The sequence below is a fragment of the Medicago truncatula genome, chromosome 6 (genome assembly GCF_003473485.1).
Source record: "Medicago truncatula cultivar Jemalong A17 chromosome 6, MtrunA17r5.0-ANR, whole genome shotgun sequence".
Classification (NCBI taxonomy): Eukaryota; Viridiplantae; Streptophyta; class Magnoliopsida; order Fabales; family Fabaceae; genus Medicago; species Medicago truncatula.
In genome coordinates this window covers 37549944-37576791 of record NC_053047.1, presented here as the reverse complement: position 1 = coordinate 37576791, position 26848 = coordinate 37549944, and the positions used below count along the sequence as shown (strand labels likewise).

The 26848-nt window shown below is 34.0% G+C and overlaps 1 protein-coding gene and 2 long non-coding RNA genes across 3 annotated transcripts; 2 read left to right on the top strand and 1 right to left on the bottom strand.

Annotated features, from left to right (window-relative positions):
• Positions 1–2331: 2331 nt before the first annotated feature.
• LOC112422488 (uncharacterized) lies at positions 2332–3624 on the bottom strand. Its single transcript, XR_003012802.2, has 2 exons — positions 3476–3624; positions 2332–2742 (listed from the first exon to the last, which is right to left on the bottom strand). It is a non-coding gene; the product is annotated as an uncharacterized lncRNA (long non-coding RNA).
• Positions 3625–18136: 14512 nt separating this feature from the next.
• LOC120575957 (uncharacterized) lies at positions 18137–20113 on the top strand. The gene is made up of 3 exons (XR_005642213.1): positions 18137–18404; positions 18776–18847; positions 19801–20113. It is a non-coding gene; the product is annotated as an uncharacterized lncRNA (long non-coding RNA).
• A 3962-nt stretch (positions 20114–24075) lies between these two features.
• LOC120580868 (putative F-box protein At3g16210) lies at positions 24076–25540 on the top strand. The gene has a single exon (XM_039835065.1). The coding sequence runs from the start codon at positions 24164–24166 to the stop codon at positions 25340–25342; it is 1179 nt and encodes a 392-aa protein (XP_039690999.1). The 5' UTR covers positions 24076–24163; the 3' UTR covers positions 25343–25540.
• The last annotated feature ends 1308 nt before the right edge of the window (positions 25541–26848 follow it).

Sequence of the window (26848 nt, the reverse complement as noted above, 5' to 3'; positions counted from 1 at the left end):
TTTATTTTTCCCTAATCCAAACGGTAATACATAGGTCCGTGCTCATTTGAATTTGTACTCGTGCTATGCAATATGTTGATTCAGAGCAATGACTAGCATGCATTCATGCTATTACATATTTGGTCCACATTATAGAGATTCAACAAAGTTCAAAGTTATTTGTTAGGCATCCAAACTATAATGTTTTATCTTTGAAAATTATATCCTCTCAAAAAAAAACTTTGAAAATTATATATTCATCACATTAAAACCTTAAAAAGAAACTTTTTTTTATATAAAACTTGTAGCATGACCCATTATATAATAAAAATACTTATTACAAACCATATGAATTATTATCAAATAGGGTTAATAGTGTTTTTCACCCTTGTAATATATGTTATTTTTGGTTTTTGCCCCTATAAAATTTTCGGTTTGATTTGCACCCTCGTAAAAATTTTATTTTCCGGAAAACACACTTAATAGGCCATTCAAAAACCAAAATTTCTTGAAAAAAAATTATGAAAATGGCCTATTAGGGGTGTTTTCCGGAAAATAAATTTTTTACGAGGGTGCAAATCATACCGAAAATTTTATAGGGGCGAAAACCGGAAATGACCTATATTACAGGGGTGAAAAACACTATCAACCCTATCAAATATTATCAAATCTATAAATTCTACAATAACCTATTATCAAACTAAATTCTACAATAACCTTTCTTGATACTCCCTCCGTCCCAAATTGTATGATGTTTTGGGTATATCACACGTATTAAGAAATGTAATTAATTTTGTGTGGGAAAGAGATATTATGAGTTGTTTTACAAAATTATCCTTAATAAATGATATGAGAAAGATAAATGAATGACTTGAGAGTAGAGAAGGTAATAAATAGTGAAGGAAATAATAGGAAAAGTAACATTAATGATTCATTGGTATTGTAAAGCGACATACAATTTAGGACAATTTTTTTTTCCAAAATGACATATAATTTGAAACGGAGGAAGTATCTTTCTTGTAAGGATGGAGATTCCCCTCAATTATTCCTATTGTAGAAACCAATGTGACAGTGGTTTTCCTAGAGATGTGAGAATGGACTTGAAACGTTGGATTAATCTCTCTTTAGAATAGTCCATAGGGAGAAGAAAATAATTATTTTCAAAAAAAGATTAATTAATTGACAGATGGCGAGTTTTAGCATGGGCAAATTGACAAATATTCCCATATTAGATTAATTTTATTTTATTTGTTGTCACTTGTACCCTGTTTATTTATATTCTAATATATACCCCTCATTTTAAAATCATATCATTTAAACCCTATTTTTTTTTTCCAATTCCGTTTAAAAAAATAATATTTTTTCTAAAGGAGAAAATCTGCAATCCCAACCTCATCCTCAATAACTTGTTTGATATAAAAATATAGACCCAAATACCATGAGCTAACATTTTCATGTTTCACTCTCAGATTTCAACTTCTTGAGATTTATTTTCTAACTTAATTGAAAACATGTTCTTTTGAAAATAAATAATATCACTTGATTATTTCCTTTACATGAAAGTCACTTAGTTCATAAAAAGATTTTTTACCTTAATTTTTTTATCAAGTATTTCTAAATAATAAAAAAATTAAATATTTATTTTGATAAAATAAAAATAAAAATTTGGTCCTCATTAAGCGATTTACAATTTAAAAAAGGCTTAATTGCACTTTTAGACCCCTATCTTTCCAAAAGTTGCAGTTATGGACCCCTAACTAATTTAAATACAAAACAGCCCAATATGTTTTGATTATTTGGCAGTTTTAAAAAAGGATTATTTTCAAAAACAAAAAATTTTGCAGGGACCAAAAACAAATTGTTTTTTATAGGGACTAAAACCAAAACGAGACATATTTGCAGGAACTAAAATCATATTTTAGCCATAAAAAAATGGTCCATCAACTTTTTAATATTAAAATCTCATCAAAATTCCTATCCATTGACATTTACTAATATTAAATCAATGATCCTCATTAAATTGACCTAAGATGGGAAAATATGTCAATTTCCCCAGTAAAATAGCGAATTTATTATCCCTTATCTCTTTTACCATCAATACCTTACAACTGTAACTTTTATAATACTCACTCCGTCCTAAATTGTATAATGTTTTGAGCATTTCACACATATTAAGAAATTTAATTAATTTTGCGTGAAAAAGAGATATTAAGAGTTGTTTTACAAATTTGTTCTTAATAAATAATATGGAAAAGATAAATGAAAAAATTGAAAAAAGAGAGAGTAATAAATAATTAAGGTTATAATAGGAAAAATAACATTAATGTTGCATTAGTATTTTAAAACGACATATAATTTGGAACAATTTTTTTCCCTAAAGCGACATACAATTTGGGACGGAGGGAGTACATTCGATGAAAGTAAAGTACTTTACAACTTCCAAAGTTCAGATACATTCACCGAAAAAAATACATCTACACTTGACCTAAAAAAAAACACTTTACAACTTCAAAGTTTGGCTACATTCATAACTTCATTTCGTTCTCCATAATAACAAAAATATGAGGCAAGCAGATATACATTACAACATCAATGACATCTATCTTAACATGTCGAAAAATCTTCACATGTGGTCGAATTTCAATAGCATCTTCACACATCTTGACTTGTTGCAAGATCAATCATTGGTCAATCCAAGTCCACTTAAAAACACATCTTTCTCATGCAAGATCTCTTCTATGTTTGTTCCAAGTTGAAATCCATCTGAACGTGGAACAAATAATAGTAAAATATTATTATTGAACAACATTAATTTATTGGTCAATGGTCACACAGAAAACGAATAATAAATTTATTTCAACAAAAGATAATAAACAAAAATCTCAAACCATCAAAGATTTCACAGATCTAGGGTAGATCTAGACTAAAGATAATACTTTAAAGAATTTAAGCACTGGATTTTGAGCAAACTGAATAAATCAATAGAATTAAGATGAGATAAATAACTAGGGCTTGAAATATTAAGAAATGTAAAATTAAAGTAAGAGAGCAAGATGTAGAGCTCCCTTCAATCCAAAGAAAGATTAAACTAAAGGTGATAAGGCTCCCTAGATATGGAAGCCACAAAACTACCACAAAGAACAAGATGGGTAGAGTTGAGGGACCCATAGCTAAGCAGCTCTATCAACATAGCAAGATCCATATTTGGACTAAAGGAAGCTCCACCCCTTTAAACCCTAACATCAAAGCTTCACCTTCATTGAAATAATTTAGATTTTATTTTGTATAAAGTAAAATTTAAAATAAGTAAATCTAGTCAAAAAAATATTAGCTGCAAAAATCGTTTAGAAAATATGAGAATCATAGAGAAATTAACAAAAATAGGAAAAAGAAAATAATTAACTGCAAAAAAATCTAGAGACTAGATCTCATGTCTCAGATCAGATCCATCACAATATTTTGATGACGATGGACTTTGAGATCTATAAGGTAGTACCTTCTCCAAATAGATAAAAAGGAAAAAGTAAAGACCAGAAGTTAAACTAACTCAATACCACAATGAGAACCCTATCTCTTTGAAGCAATCTCGTTCTCTTAAATAATGGAACTTGGACTGAAACGCATCCACTTTTGTCGTTCCACTAATTTACTTTACTCTTTCATCTGTCTTGGGAAAAGATAAAAAGTTTTTATTCACTTGAATGACGTACTACCTCCAGGTACTACCTCCGTTCCTTTTTAATTGTCATTTTTTACATTTTACACAAAAAATAACAATCAATAAATATTACTCCCTTCGTCCCTTAATAAATGACATAGTTGACAATATACATTATTGACTTGACATACTTTGACCATATTTTTCTACTAATTCACAAAGATAAACAATATAATGTAAGATATTATTGGATTCGTCTCGATGAATATTTTTAAAATATTAAATTTTTATAATTTTTTTTTAGTAGAGAATCGAAGATATCAAAGATAAAAACATATGCATTGGTACGTGTGTCAGAGTCAACTAGGTCATCTATTGAGGGACGGAGGGAGTACTACTTTTGATACAATACTTCATACTTTTACTATAATAACCTTATTAATTTAATATCTCATTTTATATATTTCTCTTTCAACAATAAATAACTAAGGGTAATATTGGTAAAACAACGTTTAATGTTGCATTGAATTTTGAAAGTGACAGTTAAATTGAAACAAATTTTTTCTCCAAAAGTAACATTTAAAAAGGAATGGAAGGAGTAAGTAACCATTTTACAAATCCCTTGGTAAAATTTGAATTTTGTACTTGATGGTAGTATTAAACTTTTATGTATGATGACAATTCCATAGAAAACAAAAAATGGCATCATGACAATAGAGTGGGATAGAGACGGATTTTACTTTCTCTGTTTCTATATATGATTTTCATGTACTTGCACATCATTATATCTATAATCAACTGATGAACAATTGAATCGCATCATCGTCTTTAACATATTCAGGTATTCCTACATCATCCCCATTCTCGTAATACTTATTTTTTTTTAATAAAAAAAATAGTTGCTTCAAGCGCAATGTTGTAATGTATTATTCAACAAAGAGATAATGGCGATCGATGACTATGATGATAGAGAAGAAAGAGAGATCGAGAGTGTGAGATATGGAATGAGAAGAGAGAGAACTCGGAAGTGAGTGAATGTAGTATGAAAGAATGAGATTCTGACTACATGAGTGAAATGACTTGTAGTTTGAGTTTCTATTCATATTAAAGAGGTAATTGGATATGAGTATGGGTTCGAGGCACCCGCGTTTTGAAATCGTAAAAAAAAAACTCATACCCAAACAAGATCCAAACGAGGAAAATCCGTTAAATTGAATTTGGTTCGAGCGGGTAGCCGTCATACGAGGTTTGTTGTCATGTCTAGCAATTAATGACATGTTGCTATAACCATTAATAAGGTATGATAAATCATGTGAATATCAATCAAACTTTTAAATTTACATCTTAAATTTACATCGATCTACAAGGGATCACAACCTAACATACAATAGATCAGGTCAAACCATATTTTCCTTTTAAATAGACAAGACTTAGGCTTAAAAAAAAATGTCAGATCATGAGCGATAAAAATGTCTCTTAGACCTATCAAATCGGTCTAATCAAATAAGTATGAATAATATTCTTATCCTTTGCAAAAATAATTAAGTAATCATATGCTATAAATTGAGACCGTTTCACACATTATTTTTTATTCAGAAAACTAGCGGTTCAAGAAAAGGGTCAAACATCAGAGTTTTAAGGTAGGATTTCTTCCTCCTCTTGTTCTCTCTAGGGTATGTTTTTCTATTGTTTTATGATGTATGTTGTCTTGAGCAACTAAACCACTTTGATCAGGGTTCTAAGATGAACTCATTCTTATTTGTTGAATTCTATTAATAAAGTTTATATTAAGTTATGATATTTATATTGTGTCAGTTTTAACTCATCCTTGCTTGTTCATTATGCTTTTTCAGCTAAGAATTTGTATTAATAGGTCTGACAACCCGAATTTACTTTGTTCATGGTTATTCCCATTGCCTATTTATCATTTGTACGTAATGAACTTAGATATGAAACTTCGTAATTTCTAAATCTTCCTTCCGGTAATGCCGTAATCTCAACTAGGTTAAATTATGACCATGTTTATGGCAGAATCCATGTATTTGTATTTTTTTATGAAATTCTTTGTGCTTTTTCTATATTACTCTTAATCATTTATTATTTCATTCTATTATTTCTCTCTGTATAATAAATAGAGACCAAAATGTCTTAATATTTGTAACTTAAAGAGACCAGAATGTCCAATGTTCATAACTTACAAGACGAAAATAAAACATAAACACCTCAAGAGACAAAATCGTATAATATTTGTGACTTATAAGATCAAAATGAATCAAAATAAACTCAAGGAACAAAAGAAAACCTAGAATTTACTTAAGCAGCAAAATATAAATTTAGTCTAAAAAAATAACATCATATCAACAAAAGTTTGTATAAAAGAAAGTAATAATCAGTCAAAAGAATTTAATTATTTTGATAAGAAGTCAAAAGAAAACTTTAAATACTAATTCCCTCAAAAAATTAATAATGAATTTAATTTTTCTATTTACTTTTTTTTCTTTTCGTTTTACCAACAAAATATAACTTTCTTTCTATGATTAAAAAAAAAATATAGCTATTTTTCTAAAGCAAGTTTTTCTATAGGCTTAAATATGTCTTTCGTCCCTGCAAATATAGGTTGTTTGAATTTTCATCCCTGAAGTTACTAATCCTTCCAATCTGCCCCTGCAAATATTAATCATTTGACTTTTGATGAAGTGGTTCAACCCATTGCGGTATGCTTTGCGGGTTTTCAATAAATACCCAAAATGGAATGATATCAGAAAGGATTTTGATACAAACATTAATTGGTATATAAATATATGATTCATTTACGAGCTTACAAGATCGATAATTTTCAATTTTTATGTTTAAAAATTATCATAGATATAATGTCACATTCAATAAAGATTTATGATACATGTATAGGATGTACTCAATGTGTCTGAGCTTGTTCCACAGATGTATTAGAAATCATGCCTTGGGATGGATGTAAAGCTAAGCAAATAGCTTATGCACCAAGAACATGCAAATAGCTTATGCACCAAGAACATAGGACTGTGTTGGTTGTAAGAGGTGTGAGTCTCCTTATCAGACAAATTTCTTAAGTGTGAGTTTATTTAGGGTCTGAAACAACTCGAAGTAGTTTATTGATACATTTCAAAAAACACCACACAAATACGTTTTTTTTTTACTGGCGAAAACTTGTGCTCAAAATCTTTTTTCTATTTTTTTAGCACGGGCTTTTCTATCTCAAGTGTATTTTATTTTTATGACGAATTATTTTCCTTGGTTAACAATAGTTGTAGTTTTCCCAATGGCCCTAGGTTCCTTAATTTTCTTATTCCCTCATAAGAGAAATAAGGTAATTAGGTGGTATAGCATTTATATATGCTTAATCTATCTCCTTCTAACAACCTATGCATTTTATTATCATTTTCAATTATAAAGATAACGTTAATATGTCCCGTGTTTTATCTATATGTCATTAACAAATATTTGTATTTTTATATAAATTTATAAAGAATATATTTGTATCATGTGCATATTTCATTTATATACCGGTATAGATTATTCATATTATTATATTTAGAAGACACATAAAAAAACAATTTATTAATGTCTTTTTTTATGTTAGTTTGAAACTTTGAAATGTACTCCTTTTTAAAGTTTCAGGTTCGATTCTCCCAGTATAATTTGGGTGGAAAAAAATTAGAATCCTAAAATGAATTATACAGACCATATTAAGATCCATGTATAGATGAAACAATCTATATAATGTTATTATCTAGTTGAGACTGATATATGTAAGCAATATATAATTATGTTACTATCCAAGATAGAGATAATCATTAATTAGAAAATATGAGTTGAGTTTTACTTAGGAGATCGAATCACATTAGAATGTGATTTTGAGAAGATGAACACTGAGTGTTGAGAGAGGATAGAATAAGGAAATGCACATTTGTTGTTTAAAACGAGTCTCTTAATCCTATCCATCCATTTTAATCTAATGATTGAGATTCATTCTTATCATTCTTATATAAGAAGTCTATTCTCATATGATATGTAACTAACTATTATGAATGGTGTTTTTTAATGAAATTTTAATTTTGATTAAAAGTAAAAATATAAATATTTTTTTGCTTTCAAATTATAACAAATAAAACTAACCATGATTATCTATTTCAATGAAACCAACAATATATATAAATAAATATAATCTAAATTCTTATTTTTTTAATGACACCAACAACGATCTTTGTTATAGAAAAAATTGTTGTTTAAGGGTATAGTTGAGATAATGAAAATGTAAGGATAAATGTACTTATCTAGTTTGTTACACATTTTAAATGATAAAGCACAAAATCAGACATTTGTGTTTGTCACACTTTTATTTTAATATTTAAATTTATTCTTATCTATTTGTTACGTGTGTTATTTGTATTAAAAATTGAGGCTATTTTTGAAAAGAGAAAAAACCAGTCCAAAAGAACTAAAGGAAGTTATTTTCTTTATATATAGTATATATATATCATCTTCTTTTTTGATTTTAGGCTTAATTGGACTTTTGGTCCCCTAACTAGTTTGTTGTTTTCATTTTGGTCCCATAACTTCTAAAATCAACGTTTCGGTCCCTTACAAATGTCACTGTAAGTCAAATTGATTCCCTATGTTATTTTTTTAATGTCTAAACTTTTTTATATAATTTTAACCATCCGATTGCATGTCCATTGTAGTTATAGTGAACCGTCATCACCTAATTTTTTCATTTTTCTCTCTCTTTCTCTTTTGTGTGTTTTTACGGTTTTAAAAAAAAAATACCACAATAAACCTTTTCCATCTCTCAATCTTCATCACTTTCCATCCATCTTCATATAAACCCAGAAAAATAAAAAATCAAATTCTTTTTTCAATCTTCATCTCTTCGTCTTCTTCTTCTTCCAAAACCCATAAATATCAAACTTACTTAATTTTAAACTTACAAATTCATAAATTAATCAACACAACAACACATAATCTTATCATAGCCAAGAAGAATACGGATGTGGGTTCCATCACCAACATAAGCGAATCTGATTCGTGCAACACACCACCACAACAACACAAAAACAGGAAGGAGGAATAAGAATTCGGATTCCAGAATTTTGAATTCTCTAAGCGGCGCAAATAACAGCTTCAAGTGTTCCTTCTTCATCGGCAGCGATAAACTCGCAAGAACCGTCAACAACGTGGCCACCGAAGCTAACAACGTGATTCTTCTGACATTCTCGGTACCTCATCGTCAAAACAAAACCGCCGTTGCCATTACCTTTCCTTCCGTCAACTACGACGGTGAGTTTTGAATGTGAAGCTGAATTACCAAGTCAGTCATAACTCGTTGGCACTGGTGTTTGTGTTTTTGGAATCTCCATCTCCTCTTCTTGTTCCGCTTATTCATCAAATTCCATTTCACTCTTTCAAACAATTGTTTTTTTTCTTTCTTTTCTATGTTTTTATTTATGGTTAAGTGTTGTAGCTTGGGAAATTGAGAGAGAGGAGGATGAAGATATGAGTTTGCTTCTTCTTGTTGGCATCATCGACGTTCAAGATATCTAGTAGTATGCTGCACAGATGCTCCGGTGCCGCGAGGATCTCGCAGGACCTCCGTCAGGGCTCGACGCGGTGGAGGAGGAAAATAAGATTTGGGTCATCACACTTGTTGTCATAATAAGATTTGGGTTTAAATGAGTATAGGTGTTATGGGTTTAAATGAGCATGAAGATGAATAAAGATGGATGAAGATGAAGAAATAGAAGGAAGAAGATGAAGAAAAGAAAAATCATGTGATGATGGTTTATTAGTGGATTCAATGGTCTTGCATAATCTTAAGGGTTTATTTTGTTTTAAAGTGATCTAAGAGCTAAGATTAAATAAATTAACAAGGTCTATGGTGGACCACTTACCATGTTGGTTCACCTTAGACATTTGATGTTAAAATTAACGGAATAGGACTAATTTGACTAACAGAGACATTTGTAAGGGACCAAAACGTTGATTTTAGAAGTTATGGGACCAAAATGAAAACAACAAATTAGTTAAGGGACCAAAAGTCCAATTAAGCCTTGATTTTAAGTCGATTTTAAGGTTTTGACTCTTCTCTCTAACCTAAATCGCGCCTCCTTCTTCCTCTCAGAGAAAACCAGCTTTCCTCTCACTCTTCTTCGCGCTGCCACTCCATTTTAATTTCGATGTAGCCATAACAGTAGGTGGTGTGATGGTTGGTGGTAGCTACCCACACCACCTCCTTCTAGATCTGCCGAGGCCGTGTTGTCGGTCAGGGATCTCTGGTGTGGTGGTAGTTTGCGGTCTCGTAGCTATGCTACTTGCTGGGACTGTTTTAAGTGGCCGTCAGCGAGCTAATTGCTCTATCGCGCGGACCACTCTAGCTCATTTTAGATCTTCAGTTTCTCAACCCGACATGTGGTTTTAGGTTCGTCTATTCACGGCGGTGGTGGGTTGCCGCCACTCCGCTGTTATGTTAAGATTTGGCAGGGTCTAGTTTTTTTTACAAAAAAAAAAGAAAATCGAGGTTGTGGCTTATATGGATCTGCAGTGTCGATATGGTTGATGCATAGGTGGTTCTACCGCTTCAGTTCACGCCCTCTCTTACACCGTCAAACGTGGTTTGTTTGCAACCCTTGATCTCTGATTTATCCGGATCTGTTGAGATTCCCAGTTGTCTTGTGTTGGGGCCGAAGGTTGATTGGAGTAGATTGGGTTCGTGGTCATCAACGTCTCCAAAGTCAGTTTGGTCGTGTGACTACATGCAGACTGTATAGCCAGAAATTGTGTGAAGAATTTTCTGTCTCTTTGATAGTAAAGGGTTGGTGAGGTGATGAATCTTGAATGACATCTGTGTTGGCAGACAATACATACATCAGCTTAAGATTTGCCATTCACTTTGTTTGTTTGGTTTGAACTGTGAGGCTCGAAAGGGTCATTTAGCTTGCTGCCATTGTTGCAGGGAGTTGAGGTACATGAAAATCTTCAGTGTTGACTGAGGGTTCAATCACCGATCGAAGACCTTTAATTAGTTTTAGGGTTAATTAGAGGTTGATACACTTGTGTGTTATTTTAAATTTTTGTATCACCCGTTTGGGTCAACTTACACACTTGTGCGGTTTTGCTGGGTCAGGTTTATGAAACACACCGTTTCATTAAAATAATAATAATAATAATAATAATAATAATAAAATATATATAGAAGTTACTAGACACACGTGGAAAAAAAAAGAAAAAGAAAAGCATAACACTTCCCTCATTCTTTCTTTTCCTCCCGTAGCTCTCTCTGTTCTCACTTTTCTTTCCATTTTGCTTCTTCCCTTTCCATAATCAACCAATTCCACACACTAATCAAACACCCATAAGAGAAATTATTCACCAAAGTAAAACAATTTCATATTACAAGTTAATTTGGGTTTGATTTTGGAGATTGGGGTTAGGGTTCTGAGAAGAAAAATACCCATTTTGTGAAGGTTGCTCATTGAGACTTTTTAAGGTATATTTATCAACTTATATTTCAATTAATGCATATTTAGACATGATTAGTGAGTTAGAAATTAATTTGAGAGTAAAGTATAAAAGATTTCAACATATAAATATGACATGGACTTTCATTTACTTTGAATGGTTATATATATAATTTAAGCAATGTAGGCATATTGTTTCTGCTATTCGTTCCTTGTAGAATAAGCACTTGTGTCATATTCGGTCTAAAACAAAAGTTGGGAATAAATTAATAAGTTATGGAAGCCTATATGTTATCAATAATGCGATAATACATATTCAACTTGCATTTCATGGTCATCTAGTGCTACTAAAGTTCTGGAATGAGTTTCTAATATATGTGAAAACATTATTAATGCTCAGATACGATGCCGGATGCTTCACATGCTTCTCCCGGGATGGTTGGAGAGCACTCTTAGTTGATTCATCGTAACTGTGAGTAGATGACGATCATTATCGCTTATTTTCAATATCGTTATTATTGATATTTTTATGATTTTATATGTTAAAAGTATTTACAAAAATGGGGAACACACCCTTCGAATATTTTTCTCGTTTTTGACACATTTTTAAAAGTCATTGATATTATTGTGGTCTCTATTTGGATGTTATCTGTAACTTCTAAGCAAAGGATTGCAAATTGGAATTTGATTGTGTACGTTTGACACAAGTTTGATGTTTTACAAAATCATGGTTTTTAAACCTATGTGTTCGAGAAAAATGATTATCATTATGACAACCTAGGTGCACCTAGTATGTGTTTTCAATTAGGTAGAGTTACCCCATTAGATGGAGCCGCCCCTATGGAAAGGCCGCCATTAGGAGGAGAGGGCTATCAATGAGTGGTAAACTCTCTAATTGAAAATGTTTTACACTTTGTTTTGAGTCGAGAGAAAAGAGCTATCCGTTAGATGGAGCTAGTTCTCGATTCACCCATTTGACTATTTTCAATAAAGTTGGATTTTATACTTACTTTTAATTAAATGGAATTTGATTTTATATTCTATTTGGAATTGATTATTTCGATTCCTTTTTCATTATACGCGATTCTATATTTTCTTTAAGTTGTGGATTTGGGTTCACTTCCTTACGACATTGGAAATTTTAATATACTTTTATTTGGTTTGATTAAGTTACGATGTTTTCCGAATTTTCATGGCACACTCGATTGTGAGTTTATCATATTTTTATACGGGTACTAGCTTTGTAAGTTAAAAATTAGATTTGAGAAAAATAAATAATCGTGCTCTTGTGTGTTTCCCTTCTAGTCGGTGGTGGTTGTTGTCTCCTCACTAAGTCCTTGTGGCTTACTCTTTCTTTTCTATTTTTTTTCAGATTCCCGAGCAGCTGAGTAGGAAGCTGCAAGTAGATCCGAAGTCCATCATTTCTATTTTTGGTAGGCCTCCTTGATGGATGGCTTTTTATTTATGTAAATATTCAGTCAATGTATCTGCAGCTATATGGAGTTAGAGTGCCTCATTTTGAGTTGTACAGTTATGTAAAAATTGTCTTTTTGAGCTTCTGGATGATGTGACAGGTTTATGGACAGGATTCATATCTTGGTAACGTTAAAAATACAAGGGATACTCTGTCCAAATTTTTGTAAATATTATTTTGATGAAAAAAATGGATATCTGTAAATTATTTATGTCATTTGTCGAGTTTGGTCGTTAGGCTTGCCGGACTAAAATGTACAAGTCTGTGCGCCGGTCACGATTTTGTGCTTGGGTCGTGACAAAGTTGGTATCAGAGCCCGGTTTTAGGTCCAAATAGCTGCAGACATAGAGTGATAATAGATTTTTGCTAGTAAATTGTGAACCGCGGCACCATTTACTCGCAAAAAGCTATTAGAACTCTATGGTAGTCTCATTTGTTGTCCGAATTTGTGTCTTTGATTGGTGTCACTTTCCTCGTTGTCTGCTTCTTTTTCTGATCAATGTTACTTTCTTAGGTGAGGATGCCACCCAGGAATAGGAACCGTCCTAGAAGGGAAGTTGTTGATGAGTCAAATGCACCACCTCAAGGCACTCGTCATAGAGGTCGAGGCCGTGCTCGAGGTGGACGTGGGGTTAACGTTAGGGGACGTGGAGTTAATGCAGGCAGGCATGCCTTTGATGAAGAGTTATTCGATGTTGAGGTTCCTAGAAGAAGACGTGGAAATCCAGTTGTGGAAAATGCTAACCTACAGGGTTTACAACAGGTTGTACAACAACTTGTTGAAATTGTTGCTGGGCAGCAACAAGGAAACCAAACACATGAAAATTTAGAAGGTCAACAAGAAGTTAGACAGGTTGATCAGGTGGTGGTAGCTCCAACAAGGGGAATTGAGGTTACTTTAGCAGAATTTTTGAAACTTAAACCACCTACTTTTTCCGGGTCTAGTGTGAGTGAAGATCCACAACGATTCATTGATGGACTAGAGAGGTTATGGAGAGCATTGGGATGTTCAGATGTAAGGGCAGTGGAATTGACATCTTATCAGTTGGAAGGTGTGGCACATGACTGGTTTGACACAGTGACACATGGAAGACAAATGGGATCATCTCCCATGGCATGGAAAGAATTTTCTGAATTATTCATGGCTCGTTTTCTTCCTCAAAGTGTTAGAGATCAATTAGCTCATGAGTTTGAGATATTCGAGCAAACGGAGGGAATGTCGGTTTCAGAGTATATTGCCCGTTTCACACAGCTTTCTAGGTATGCTGCCTACTGTGTCACGGAAGAGATGCGTATCAAGAAGTTCATCAGAGGGTTAAGGGAATACATATTCAGATCAGTGGTCGGTTCTAATTGTCAAACTTTTGCAGACGTTTTAAGTTTGGCACTTCAGATTGAGCAGCGACAGAAGGATAAAGGAGGTAGTAGACAAGATCCTCGCAAGAAACAACGAGTGGAAGGATCTCACAGTAATTATTCTAATCGTGGGGTGGATCTATGTTTGGATATCAGGGGCAACAAAAATCAGTATCACAGAAGGGTGGTTTTAGTGGACAATCATCTGGTACAGTGCAAAGTCATAGGTCGGGTCACAGGGGATCCACGGGGTCTACTTTTCCTCATAGGCATTCTAGTGGTACAACCAGAGCTTGTTCTGTTTGTGGTAGATTTCATTCTGGAACTTGTTTTAATGATGACAGAGAGTGCTTTCAATGTGGTCAAAAGGGTCACATTAAGAAGAATTGTCCTATACCTACAACACAACCATCATCTAGTCGTGCATCAGCACCTGCAGCTTTAGCATCTTCTCATTCCCCTTCTGCACCTGTGAGACAAGAGGGAAATTCTTTTGTTCGGGGTTCAGGAGCATCTCAACATGGAGGTAGAGGACCTGGAGGTAGAGGTCAGTCACAAGTAGGGAGAGGTCATGCTCGGGTTTTTGCTTTGACCCGACAAGATGCTCAGGCATCTAATGCAGTGGTTACAGGTACACTTTCTGTTTGTTCCCAAGATGCACATGTTTTGTTTGACCCTGGCGCTACATATTCTTTTGTATCATTATACTTTGCTCCTCGACTTGGTAAAAGTTCATCTTTTCTAGATGAGACCTTAGTTGTGACTACACCTGTTGGTAATAATGTGCTAGCAAAGTCTGTGTATTATTCATGTGATGTATCTATTGAGGGCAAAGTATTACCTGCGGATCTAGTAGTCCTTAATATGGTAGATTTTGATGTGATTCTGGGTATGGATTGGTTGTCTTTACATCATGCCACCGTAGACTGTCATAATAAAGTTGTGAAATTTAAACCACCTGGGGAAGCAACCTTCTCGTTTCAAGGAGAATGCAGTTGGGTACCAAATAATTTAATCTCATCATTGAGAGCTAACAAACTTCTAAGTAGAGGTTGTCAAGGGTACTTAGCATTGGTTAGGGATGTTCAAGCGGGTGAAGAAAAGTTAGAAAATGTTCCCATAGTGTGTGAGTTTTCAGATGTTTTCCCAAAAGAACTTCCTGGAATACCACCTGATAGGGAAATTGAGTTCTCTATAGACTTAATTCCTGGCACTCAACCTATATCTATACCTCCTTACCGAATGGCCCCGGCAGAATTGAAGGAGTTAAGGGAGCAACTACAAGATCTTCTTGACAAGGGTTTTATTCGTGCTAGTACTTCTCCGTGGGGTGCACCAGTATTATTTGTGAAAAAGAAAGATGGATCCATGCGATTATGCGTAGACTATAGACAGCTGAACAAGGTGACAATAAAGAATAAATATCCTTTACCCCGTATTGACGAGTTGTTTGACCAAATTCAAGGAGCCCAATGTTTTTCTAAGATTGACTTACGGTCTGGGTATCACCAATTGAAGATTAAGAGTGAGGATATATCAAAGACAGCTTTTCGCACTCGTTATGGACATTATGAATTTCTTGTTATGTCTTTTGGGCTTACAAATGCTCCAGCAGCTTTTATGGATTTGATGAACCGTGTTTTTAAACCATTCTTGGATCGGTTTGTGATTGTTTTTATTGATGACATCCTTATTTATTCCAAGAGTAGAGAGGAGCACGAGCAACATCTCAGGTTGGTTTTGCAAACTTTAAGGGAGAAGCAATTGTATGCCAAATTCTCTAAATGTGAATTTTGGTTGGAGAGTGTGGCGTTTCTAGGACATATTGTGTCAAAGAATGGGATAAGTGTTGACCCTAGCAAGGTTGAGGCAGTGCAGAATTGGCCCAGGCCCACTTCAGTGAAGGAGATTCGAAGTTTTCTTGGTTTAGCTGGCTATTATCGTCGTTTTGTGAAGGATTTTTCCAAACTTGCGTTCCCATTGACTAGATTGACCCAAAAGAAAGTTGAGTTTAAATGGACTGATGCATGTGAAGAAAGCTTTCAAAAGTTAAAGGAATGTTTGATTTCAGCACCTATTTTGGCATTACCAACGAGTGGTGGAGGTTATGTTGTTTATTGTGATGCTTCTAGAGTTGGTCTTGGTTGTGTTCTTATGCAGCATGGTAAAGTTATCGCCTATGCATCTAGACAACTTAAAAGGCATGAGCAGAATTATCCTACACATGATTTAGAGATGGCAGCAGTGATTTTCGCTCTTAAAATTTGGAGGCATTACCTATATGGAGAGACTTGTGAGATTTACACCGATCACAAGAGTCTTAAGTATATTTTTGAGCAGCGAGATTTGAATTTAAGACAGAGAGGATGGATGGAGCTCTTGAAAGATTATGACTGTACGATCTTATATCACCCTGGTAAAGCTAATGTTGTTGCGGATGCTTTAAGTAGGAAGTCCATGGGTAGTCTTGCTCATTTGACAGCAATTAAGAGGCCAATTGTTAAAGAGTTTCAAGAAATTGTTGAAAGTGGAGTTCAATTTGAGATTGATCATTCAAGGACATTGTTAGCCCACATGAAAATTCGTTCTACCTTAATTGATGATATCAAACAAGCTCAAAGTCAAGATTCGGAGTTGATGAAGATGGTGGATAATGTGCGAAATGGTAAAGTTTCAAACTTCTCAGTTGACTCCGAGGGTGTTTTGTGGTTGAAGTCTCGAATTTGTGTCCCAAATGTTGATGATTTAAGGAGGAAAATCTTAGAGGAGGCTCATCATTCTTCTTATACTATTCATCCAGGTTCTAATAAGATGTATCAAGATTTACGAGAATTTTATTGGTGGGAAGGAATGAAGAGAGATGTAGCGAATTTTGTCTCTAAATGTTTAGTGTGCCAGCAAGTGAAGGCTGAACACCAGAAGCCTGCGGGTTTACTTCAACCTATTGAAATACCTAAATGGAAGTGGGAAGGCATTGCTATGGATTTTGTTACAGGTTTGCCACGGACTCAGAAAGGTTTTGACTCTGTATGGGTGATTATAGACCGTTTGACAAAGTCTGCACATTTCTTACCTGTGAAGACTACCTATACTGCTTCTCAATATGCTAAGATTTATTTAGAGGAGATTGTTTCTTTGCATGGTGTACCAATTTCTATTATCTCTGATCGTGGGGCTCAATTTACCGCTCAATTTTGGAAGTCTTTTCAAGCGGCATTAGGAACCCGTTTGAATCTTAGTACAGCTTTTCATCCTCAAACTGATGGTCAATCTGAGAGAACTATACAAATTTTAGAGGATATGCTTCGTGCTTGTGTTCTTGATCTTGGAGGAAGTTGGGATCAATACTTACCGATGATGGAATTTGCATACAATAATAGTTACCAATCAAGTATCCAAATGGCACCTTTTGAGGCATTGTATGGTAGGCGATGTAGGTCTCCTATAGGATGGTTTGAAGTTGGAGAAGCTAAGCTAATGGGTCCTGAGTTGATTCAGGATGCCATTGATAAGGTTAAGTTGATTCGAGATCGTTTAGTAACTGCTCAGAGTAGGCAAAAATCTTATTCTGACAAGAGGCGACGTCCCTTAGAGTTTACAGTGGGGGAGCATGTATTTTTACGTGTTTCGCCTATGAAGGGCGTTTTGCGGTTTGGAAAAAAGGGCAAGCTAACTCCAAGATTCATTGGGCCGTTTGAGATTTTGGAGAGAGTCGGACCTGTAGCTTATCGATTAGCACTTCCACCAGATCTCTCGGGAGTTCATCCGGTCTTTCATATTTCTATGCTTCGGAAATACATTTATGACCCTTCTCATGTGATTAGTCATAAAGATGTACAATTGGATGAAAATCTGTCATACACCGAACATCCGGTAGCTTTAGTTGATAAGGGAGTGAGACGTTTACGCTCAAAAGATATTGTGTCAGTGAAAGTTCTTTGGAAAGGTCCGTCGGGTGAAGAAACCACTTGGGAACCCGAAGAAACTATACGTGGCAAGTATCCACACTTATTTGAAAATCAAGGTTAGTAGTGTTTGCGATGTAGCAAAATTCGAGGACGAATTTTCTTAAGGGGGGAAGACTGAAACACACCGTTTCATTAAAATAATAATAATAATAATAATAATAATAATAATAATAAAATATATATAGAAGTTACTAGACACACGTGGAAAAAAAAAGAAAAAGAAAAGCATAACACTTCCCTCATTCTTTCTTTTCCTCCCGTAGCTCTCTCTGTTCTCACTTTTCTTTCCATTTTGCTTCTTCCCTTTCCATAATCAACCAATTCCACACACTAATCAAACACCCATAAGAGAAATTATTCACCAAAGTAAAACAATTTCATATTACAAGTTAATTTGGGTTTGATTTTGGAGATTGGGGTTAGGGTTCTGAGAAGAAAAATACCCATTTTGTGAAGGTTGCTCATTGAGACTTTTTAAGGTATATTTATCAACTTATATTTCAATTAATGCATATTTAGACATGATTAGTGAGTTAGAAATTAATTTGAGAGTAAAGTATAAAAGATTTCAACATATAAATATGACATGGACTTTCATTTACTTTGAATGGTTATATATATAATTTAAGCAATGTAGGCATATTGTTTCTGCTATTCGTTCCTTGTAGAATAAGCACTTGTGTCATATTCGGTCTAAAACAAAAGTTGGGAATAAATTAATAAGTTCTGGAAGCCTATATGTTATCAATAATGCGATAATACATATTCAACTTGCATTTCATGGTCATCTAGTGCTACTAAAGTTCTGGAATGAGTTTCTAATATATGTGAAAACATTATTAATGCTCAGATACGATGCCGGATGCTTCACATGCTTCTCCCGGGATGGTTGGAGAGCACTCTTAGTTGATTCATCGTAACTGTGAGTAGATAACGATCATTATCGCTTATTTTCAATATCGTTATTATTGATATTTTTATGATTTTATATGTTAAAAGTATTTACAAAAATGGGGAACACACCCTTCGAATATTTTTCTCGTTTTTGACACATTTTTAAAAGTCATTGATATTATTGTGGTCTCTATTTGGATGTTATCTGTAACTTCTAAGCAAAGGATTGCAAATTGGAATTTGATTGTGTACGTTTGACACAAGTTTGATGTTTTACAAAATCATGGTTTTTAAACCTATGTGTTCGAGAAAAATGATTATCATTATGACGACCTAGGTGCACCTAGTATGTGTTTTCAATTAGGTAGAGTTACCCCATTAGATGGAGCCGCCCCTATGGAAAGGCCGCCATTAGGAGGAGAGGGCTATCAATGAGTGGTAAACTCTCTAATTGAAAATGTTTTACACTTTGTTTTGAGTCGAGAGAAAAGAGCTATCCGTTAGATGGAGCCGCCCCATGGAAAGGCCACCATTAGGAGGAGAGGGCTATCAACGAGATGGAGCTAGTTCTCGATTCACCCATTTGACTATTTTCAATAAAGTTGGATTTTATACTTACTTTTAATTAAATGGAATTTGATTTTATATTCTATTTGGAATTGATTATTTCGATTCCTTTTTCATTATACGCGATTCTATATTTTCTTTAAGTTGTGGGTTTGGGTTCACTTGCTTACGACATTGGAAATTTTAATATACTTTTATTTGGTTTGATTAAGTTACGATGTTTTCCGAATTTTCATGGCACACTCGATTGTGAGTTTATCATATTTTTATACGGGTACTAGCTTTGTAAGTTAAAAATTAGATTTGAGAAAAATAAATAATCGTGCTCTTGTGTGTTTCCCTTCTAGTCGGTGGTGGTTGTTGTCTCCTCACTAAGTCCTTGTGGCTTACTCTTTCTTTTCTATTTTTTTTCAGATTCCCGAGCAGCTGAGTAGGAAGCTGCAAGTGGATCCGAAGTCCATCATTTCTATTTTTGGTAGGCCTCCTTGATGGATGGCTTTTTATTTATGTAAATATTCAGTCAATGTATCTGCAGCTATATGGAGTTAGAGTGCCTCATTTTGAGTTGTACAGTTATGTAAAAATTGTCTTTTTGAGCTTCTGGATGATGTGACAGGTTTATGGACAGGATTCATATCTTGGTAACGTTAAAAATACAAGGGATACTCTGTCCAAATTTTTGTAAATATTATTTTGATGAAAAAAATGGATATCTGTAAATTATTTATGTCATTTGTCGAGTTTGGTCGTTAGGCTTGCCGGACTAAAATGTACAAGTCTGTGCGCCGGTCACGATTTTGTGCTTGGGTCGTGACAGTTTATGTCCCCCAAACTTTTATGTATTTTTTCCTTTTTTTAATAATATTTATGAGCATTTTGACAAAAGATTTGAGTAGGATACCGACTAAGTTGGGAGCCACTCTTTCTGATGTTATTGTGTTCTTGCCTTATCAAAAAAAAAAAAATCATCTTTTTTTATCTTTATTTCCTACTTTTTTCACTTTTTAGATTTACATTTTATTTTAATCACACATCTCTTGCATCTCAAACTCGAATTTGTTGTCTATAAATTATCAACTAAAGAACCCATGGAGAATCTAACTTGAATCTTAGGTTGATCGTTTGAGTTCATTTGCTTAAAGGAAAATTTTCCATGCAAACAACTACATATACAAAGTTAAAATCCATATTACATCACTTACTTCCTCCATTTCACAATACTTGTCATTTTTGAAGAATTTACACATACCAAGAAAACAAATAAATATTTTGTTATTTTTGTTGAAATTGTTTATGTTTTTTCTATATACACTTAACCATTTATTATTTCATTTTATTATTTTTCTCTCTACAACAAATAGGTAAGGGTGATATTGATAAAACAATAATTAACGTTGCATTGAAACTCGAAAGTGACAATTAAAATGAAACAAAATTATTCTTCAAAACATCAAGTATTGTGAAACAAATGGAGTATCAATTTCGGTTTTGTAAAAAAATAATAATCAATCATAGACCAAAATAAAGTAAGGCTAAGTTAATTTTGGTTATTTAGGTTAATTTTAAGTTTCGATTTGATTACTTAAGTTTTTTTCGTTTCATTTTGATCCTTTTTTACAAATGTTAGACAATTTTGTCCGTTAATTTTTCTTTTCTTTTCTTTTCATGTTGGTCATTTAACTTACAAATATTAGAGATTTGATTTTTTAAGTTACAAACTTAAGACAATTTAATCCCTCGTAAAAGGAACCAAAATGTCTTAATATTTGTAACTTAAAGAGACCGTACAATGTTCATAACTTAAGGGACCAAAATAAAGCGTAAACACCTCAAGAGACAAAATCGAATATTTATGACTTATGGGATCAAAATGAAAAAAAATAACTCAAGGGACCAAAAAAAAAAGAAAACCTAAAATTAACTTAAGCAACAAAATATAAATTAAGCCTAAAAAAATAATATCATATCAACAATTTGTGAATCAACGTTTAGTGCAAAGCATGTGTGCTAGTTGCCATTGATTTCACTTCTTCCACTGAAACAATTTGTGAATCAACGTTTAGTGCAATTCGGTTGGTTCTCTACAATAAACAATTGATTGGCTAGTTTGGTTCCGTGCTTGATTTTTCTTGTTTGCAATTTGTGCAACTTCAAACTTTAAGATTTATGTGATTGCTTCCATAGCTGGTGGTCTTCAATTCTCCAACAATTGTTGATCGTCGTCACCAAGGATTTTTCCAAGCAGCTTTGCTTGCCTCTTTGATTGGCAGGAAGAGTTTGCATTACCAGTCCTTCCTTCAGCAACCGCGACAGCAACGTCTGCTTCTGTTGTTGCGGCTGTTTCACCGGTGTCGAGTGCAACTGTTGCAGTCCCAACTCCTGCACTAGCTTCCATTCAGAAACCTTCATTTGTTCAGGCCCTCAGGGGTTCGCAGGTACAAATTTCCGAACCTCCTCCTGTTCCATCTGTTCGTGGGGAAACTTTGTCTATAAAATTAGAATGAGTATATGTTAGAGGTTTAGAGGCTTGCAAAATCAACCTTCGTGGTAGACTAGTTTTAAACAAAGGGGACAAACCTTATTTATCAAAGGATATATTTGCGAAGTTACATAACGTATGGAAAGTTAGTGGGCAGTGGCATATGCTCTCACTTAGCCGGGGCTTTTATGAATTTTTCTTTGCTTCACATGCTGACATGCCTACAGTTTGGGCAGCAGGTGCCGTAAATTTGAAGTTGGGTGTACTTCGATTGTTTGAATGGACAAGGGACTTTAATATTCACACGCAAAGGCAAACACATATGCAAGTTTGGTTTCGTCTGTGGGAATTACCGCAAGAGTATTGGATGGAAAGGACTTTATATGAGATTGTCGGGGCGGTCTCCATTAATTTTTTTTGAAGAAAGGCGGTCTCCATTATTGATCGACAATGTGACGACGAACAGATTTTTTGGTCATTATGCACGAGTTTTGGTGGATTTGGATTTGTCCAAGGATATTTTTTATGAAGTGCTTGTTGAACGGGAGGGCTCTGCATTCCCAGTTGCATTAGAATATGAGGGGCTACCAGAATTTTGTACACATTGTAAGAGCATTGGACACAATATCACATCTTGCCGTTGGCTTCATCCGAGGAGAGCTGAGAATAATGAGCATCAGACTGACAAAGGGAAAAAACCGGTTAACTCACAGAGGCCTAAGAAAGGGTGGAAACCAAAGGACAATCTGGGTATTGGCTCCTCCAAGGCATTCAAAATTCCGGCACTCATTCCACAAACAGTTGCATGTGCAGAAACACTACAGCAGTAGAATGTGGATGACATTTCCACGCCGGTTATGCATACAGCAGCACTAGAACTTATTGTTCCGTTTGATAATGTCGAGGCACAGTCAAATAGGCCGCTATCAATTAAGCATTCGGTAGCACAAGAAATTGTTGTTCCAATTGATAATGTTGAGGAACATTTAGATAGGCAGTCAGGTGTGACGCCCTTGTCATGTCTAGCGCCACTTATAGTATGTCGTTACAAAACGTGATTGATGAAGTAGTTCAACCACATGTTATTGTTAATGAGGTTCAGCCCCTTCTCACACTATGGTCTCTGATTTTCCAAATGTTCAAAATAGTATTGTTGATTCGGATGCTCCGGTGGGATCCGGTTTTACAAAAGGAAATGGATTCGACGAAAGATTTATTACTAGACGGTGCCACAACATCTGTCCATGATGATTCGGAGGTGCAGATTGCGACGGACCAACATATTCAGCCAGTTCATATTAGTTTAACACTTCTTCAGCATCAAGAGGTTCAAAGTAATAAGAACGTCCAACATGATTTGGAATTATGGGCAAGAATTCGAGAATATGATCAAAGGACTGCGGACGAGGGATTTACACTAGTCTTAACTAGAAAACAGAAGCAAACGATGAAAAACAAGTCTTGGGAAAGTCACATTATAAAACCCGTGCAAGGGGTGATCCTCCTCCATCTGCCCAATGTATTTATTATGTTGGAATGTCAGAGGTATTGGCAATTAGGATACAAGAATTGCGTTGAAATCTTTTATTTGTTTGCCTAATTGCAGTTTTCCTTAGTGTGTTGTTGTTTGCTCTCACATTTTTCTGTTTTTTTTTTCTTAAAGGGTTTTCCTTGGCATATCGATGTTTGCTCCTGATGTCTGTGCTTACTCCCTGCTTAGCAATAAAAAATACCACATTATAGATAGTAGTTAATATAATCATGTATATTGTCTTTATTATAAACCACATCCATCATCAATTATAATTATAAAACTCCGGTCACTATTATAAGCAAAACTTTCCATTTTATATTCATTCAATTAATAATTTGTATTTTCTTTATTTTATACCACATACATTGAATGAATCTAAAAATATTAATTTTTTGCTTATAATAATGATCAGAGTAACAACCTGTCAAAAGTTAGTATTAAAAAAAAGTAATAATCAGTCAAAAGAATTTAATTTCTCTTAAAAAAAAAGTCAAAAGAATTTAATTTTTTGATAAGAAGTCAAAAGAAAACTTTAATTACTGATTGCCTCAAAAAGTTAATAATGAAATTAATTTTTCTATATACTTTTTTCTCTTTTCGTTTTACCAACAAAATATATCTTTCTTTCTATGATTAAAAAGAAAATATATAGCTATTTTTCTGAAGGAAGTTTTTCTATATAATTAGAGTAAAACAGAAACAAGAAATCAACAAACACTTCAATTTCACAGCAATTGCTCACGAGTAAACCATCTTTTGAGAAGATGATGAGATCAACGAATTCTGTTACAGCTGAAAAGGTTAGCAATTATATTCATGATGATCTTGCATTTTCCATTCTGTCCAAATTGCCTCTTAAATCTTTGAAACGGTTTAGTTGCGTACGTAAATCATGGTCTCGCTTATTTGAAAATCCTAATTTCATGAACATGTACCGTAATTATTTCATATCTAGTACTTATGAGGAGGATGGTTCATATCCCGTACTTATGAGGAGGATGGTTCATCATGTGTTATATTTGCTTTTTGGTGAGAGGTTTGAGAATAAGGTCAAATTAGATTGGCCACCTCCATTTCAAGAGGATAATATAGGTATTCATATTCTAGGTCCGGTTATTAACGACAATTTTTGTCTCTATCAAGGACGAGAACCTGTTGTTATATTATGGAACCCAGGTACCGAGGAATACAAGGTCCTTCCTCCCAGCCCTACCGAATCACCTGTAATTTATGAGGAAGTCTATTATTATGTTCATGGATTTGGTTATGACCATGTTAGAGATGACTACAAAGTCATTCGATACGTAGAATATCTAGATGTACGTGATGATTTTGAAGATGATATGGAAGGTGAGCCAATTAGCCTGTTACGTGACGACATGTGGGAGATATATAACCTAAGAAGCAACTCTTGGAGAAAACTTGATCTGGATCTGCCTCGTGCTCATCGCGGTTGGGTAGGTGTCTACGTGTACATGAATGGAGTATGTCATTGGTATCAAGATGAATTTGAGCATAAGGGATATTTGGTGTCATTTGACTTAAGCAATGAGGTGTATTGTACAACACCCCTGCCCTTGTATATGAATGATGGTTTTGATTCTGTATTTTTGTTGAGATACTTGATGGTATTAAATGACCACATTGCTTTGATCTCAAACTATGTAGAAATGACTACTTTTCACATATCTATTTTGGGTGAACTCGGTGTGAAGGAGTCTTGGACTAAACTCTTCATTATTGGGCCTTTACCTTGCATTGAGCATCCTATTGGAGAGGGAAAGAATGGTGATTTATTCTTCAGTAGAAAAGATGGCGAACTAGTCAGGTATAATTTAAGCACCCAAGTGATTGATGAGCTTGGTCTTAAAGGGGAATTTAGTTGTTGTCAGATTGTCAATTACATGGAAAGCTCTCTTCCTATTGGACAAATAATTGATTGATTATTAGGGTTCTTTCCTATATGCACTTTTTTTACTTATTTGTAAGAATGATATTTCCTTTACTCAATGACCTCCAATTTTATGTAAAAAATAAGGTATATTTGGGATCTTGAACTTGACAAGCTAATGTACACATCATGGCTTTACTTTGCGGTCATTTTTTAATAAATTGAACAATATTATCTGTTCTGTTAAATATATATGCTATAGGAATGTAAGTATTTTAATTAGTTTTTTCCTGCTGTCATTGTTTTTGAAACACAGTCTTGCATTCTATGTTTCAGTCATGCTTAATCTTATTCTATTGTTACCTTATAAAAGAGAAATACCACCACCTTCATATTAGTAAACATTGACAGAAACTAAAACCAGCTAAAACCAATAGTAAGATATTTGGATACCAGCACAGAAGCGCCAAACGAGAAGAAACCATTCTCAAAACGGACCTGAAACAGGCAAACCAGACGCAAACGGCAGCAAAGGCCAGACAATGATATCACAGAGAATAACAGAAACCACCTAGCCATACGGTCCAATGGATCTCAAGACTTATACTGTCCCTTCATTTAACTTCAATAAAGATATTCATATTAAATTGCCGCTGGCAAGACCGGGCTTTGTTGTTCACTTTTGTGCTTACAAGTTAAAACTAGGTATGTGCATGTTTCAGATTTTACAAAGTAATGCAAATATTCTATCAGGCACACAACACTCTCCTACCAACTGGAGCCAAAATTTGTTGCTGTCGATCAAGATGTCTTGCATCTTGTATAGAATATACTTTGATATCATCTTAGGTATAATGACTAATTCAAGACACAAATCAAGCTTAGAAAGTGAGGATTGTTTAGCCTTTATAAGCTTTATCTAGACTTTATCTCTAGCTAGTTAGTTAATAATAGGCTTTATAAGCTTAGATTGGTAAGCAGTATTTATGTTTAGAAGATAGAGGACTTTTATGAAAGGTCGGATACGCGTATATGAGGGTTGATGAACTAAAGCATAATATGAGGTTTTTTCGAAGTGTTTATCCAGTCCCTCTTGTTTCGGAACCAGGAAATCAATATAAACCTATTGAATAACATCAAAGGATTTTGAATTAAGTGAAACCAAAGGTGTTAGATAACAAGAATAGCATCAAGAGACGAGAAGCATTTTTATACATAAAGTGATTATGTCATCACAACCGAAACAAAGTTTAGTCCCACATTGCTTGCACTCAAAGCAAATTATTTGTTTATATAACTCAATCGCGCGTAAATGGTTACATGGGTGTTGAGGTATGATTTTAGTCCTATCAAATTCAATAAAAATAAAATCGTTAATTTTCGACATCTGTGATATATTATTTTCTATTATAATTGATCTTTTTCAAAGCATGTTTTTTCAACAACAATGGTAATAATACACTCGGAAAATATTTTTGCTAATGTTTTATATCAACGTACATGTATCTTCATTTTTTAAAATTTGTGATATTACATGGCTATGCATCAATGGTTGGCG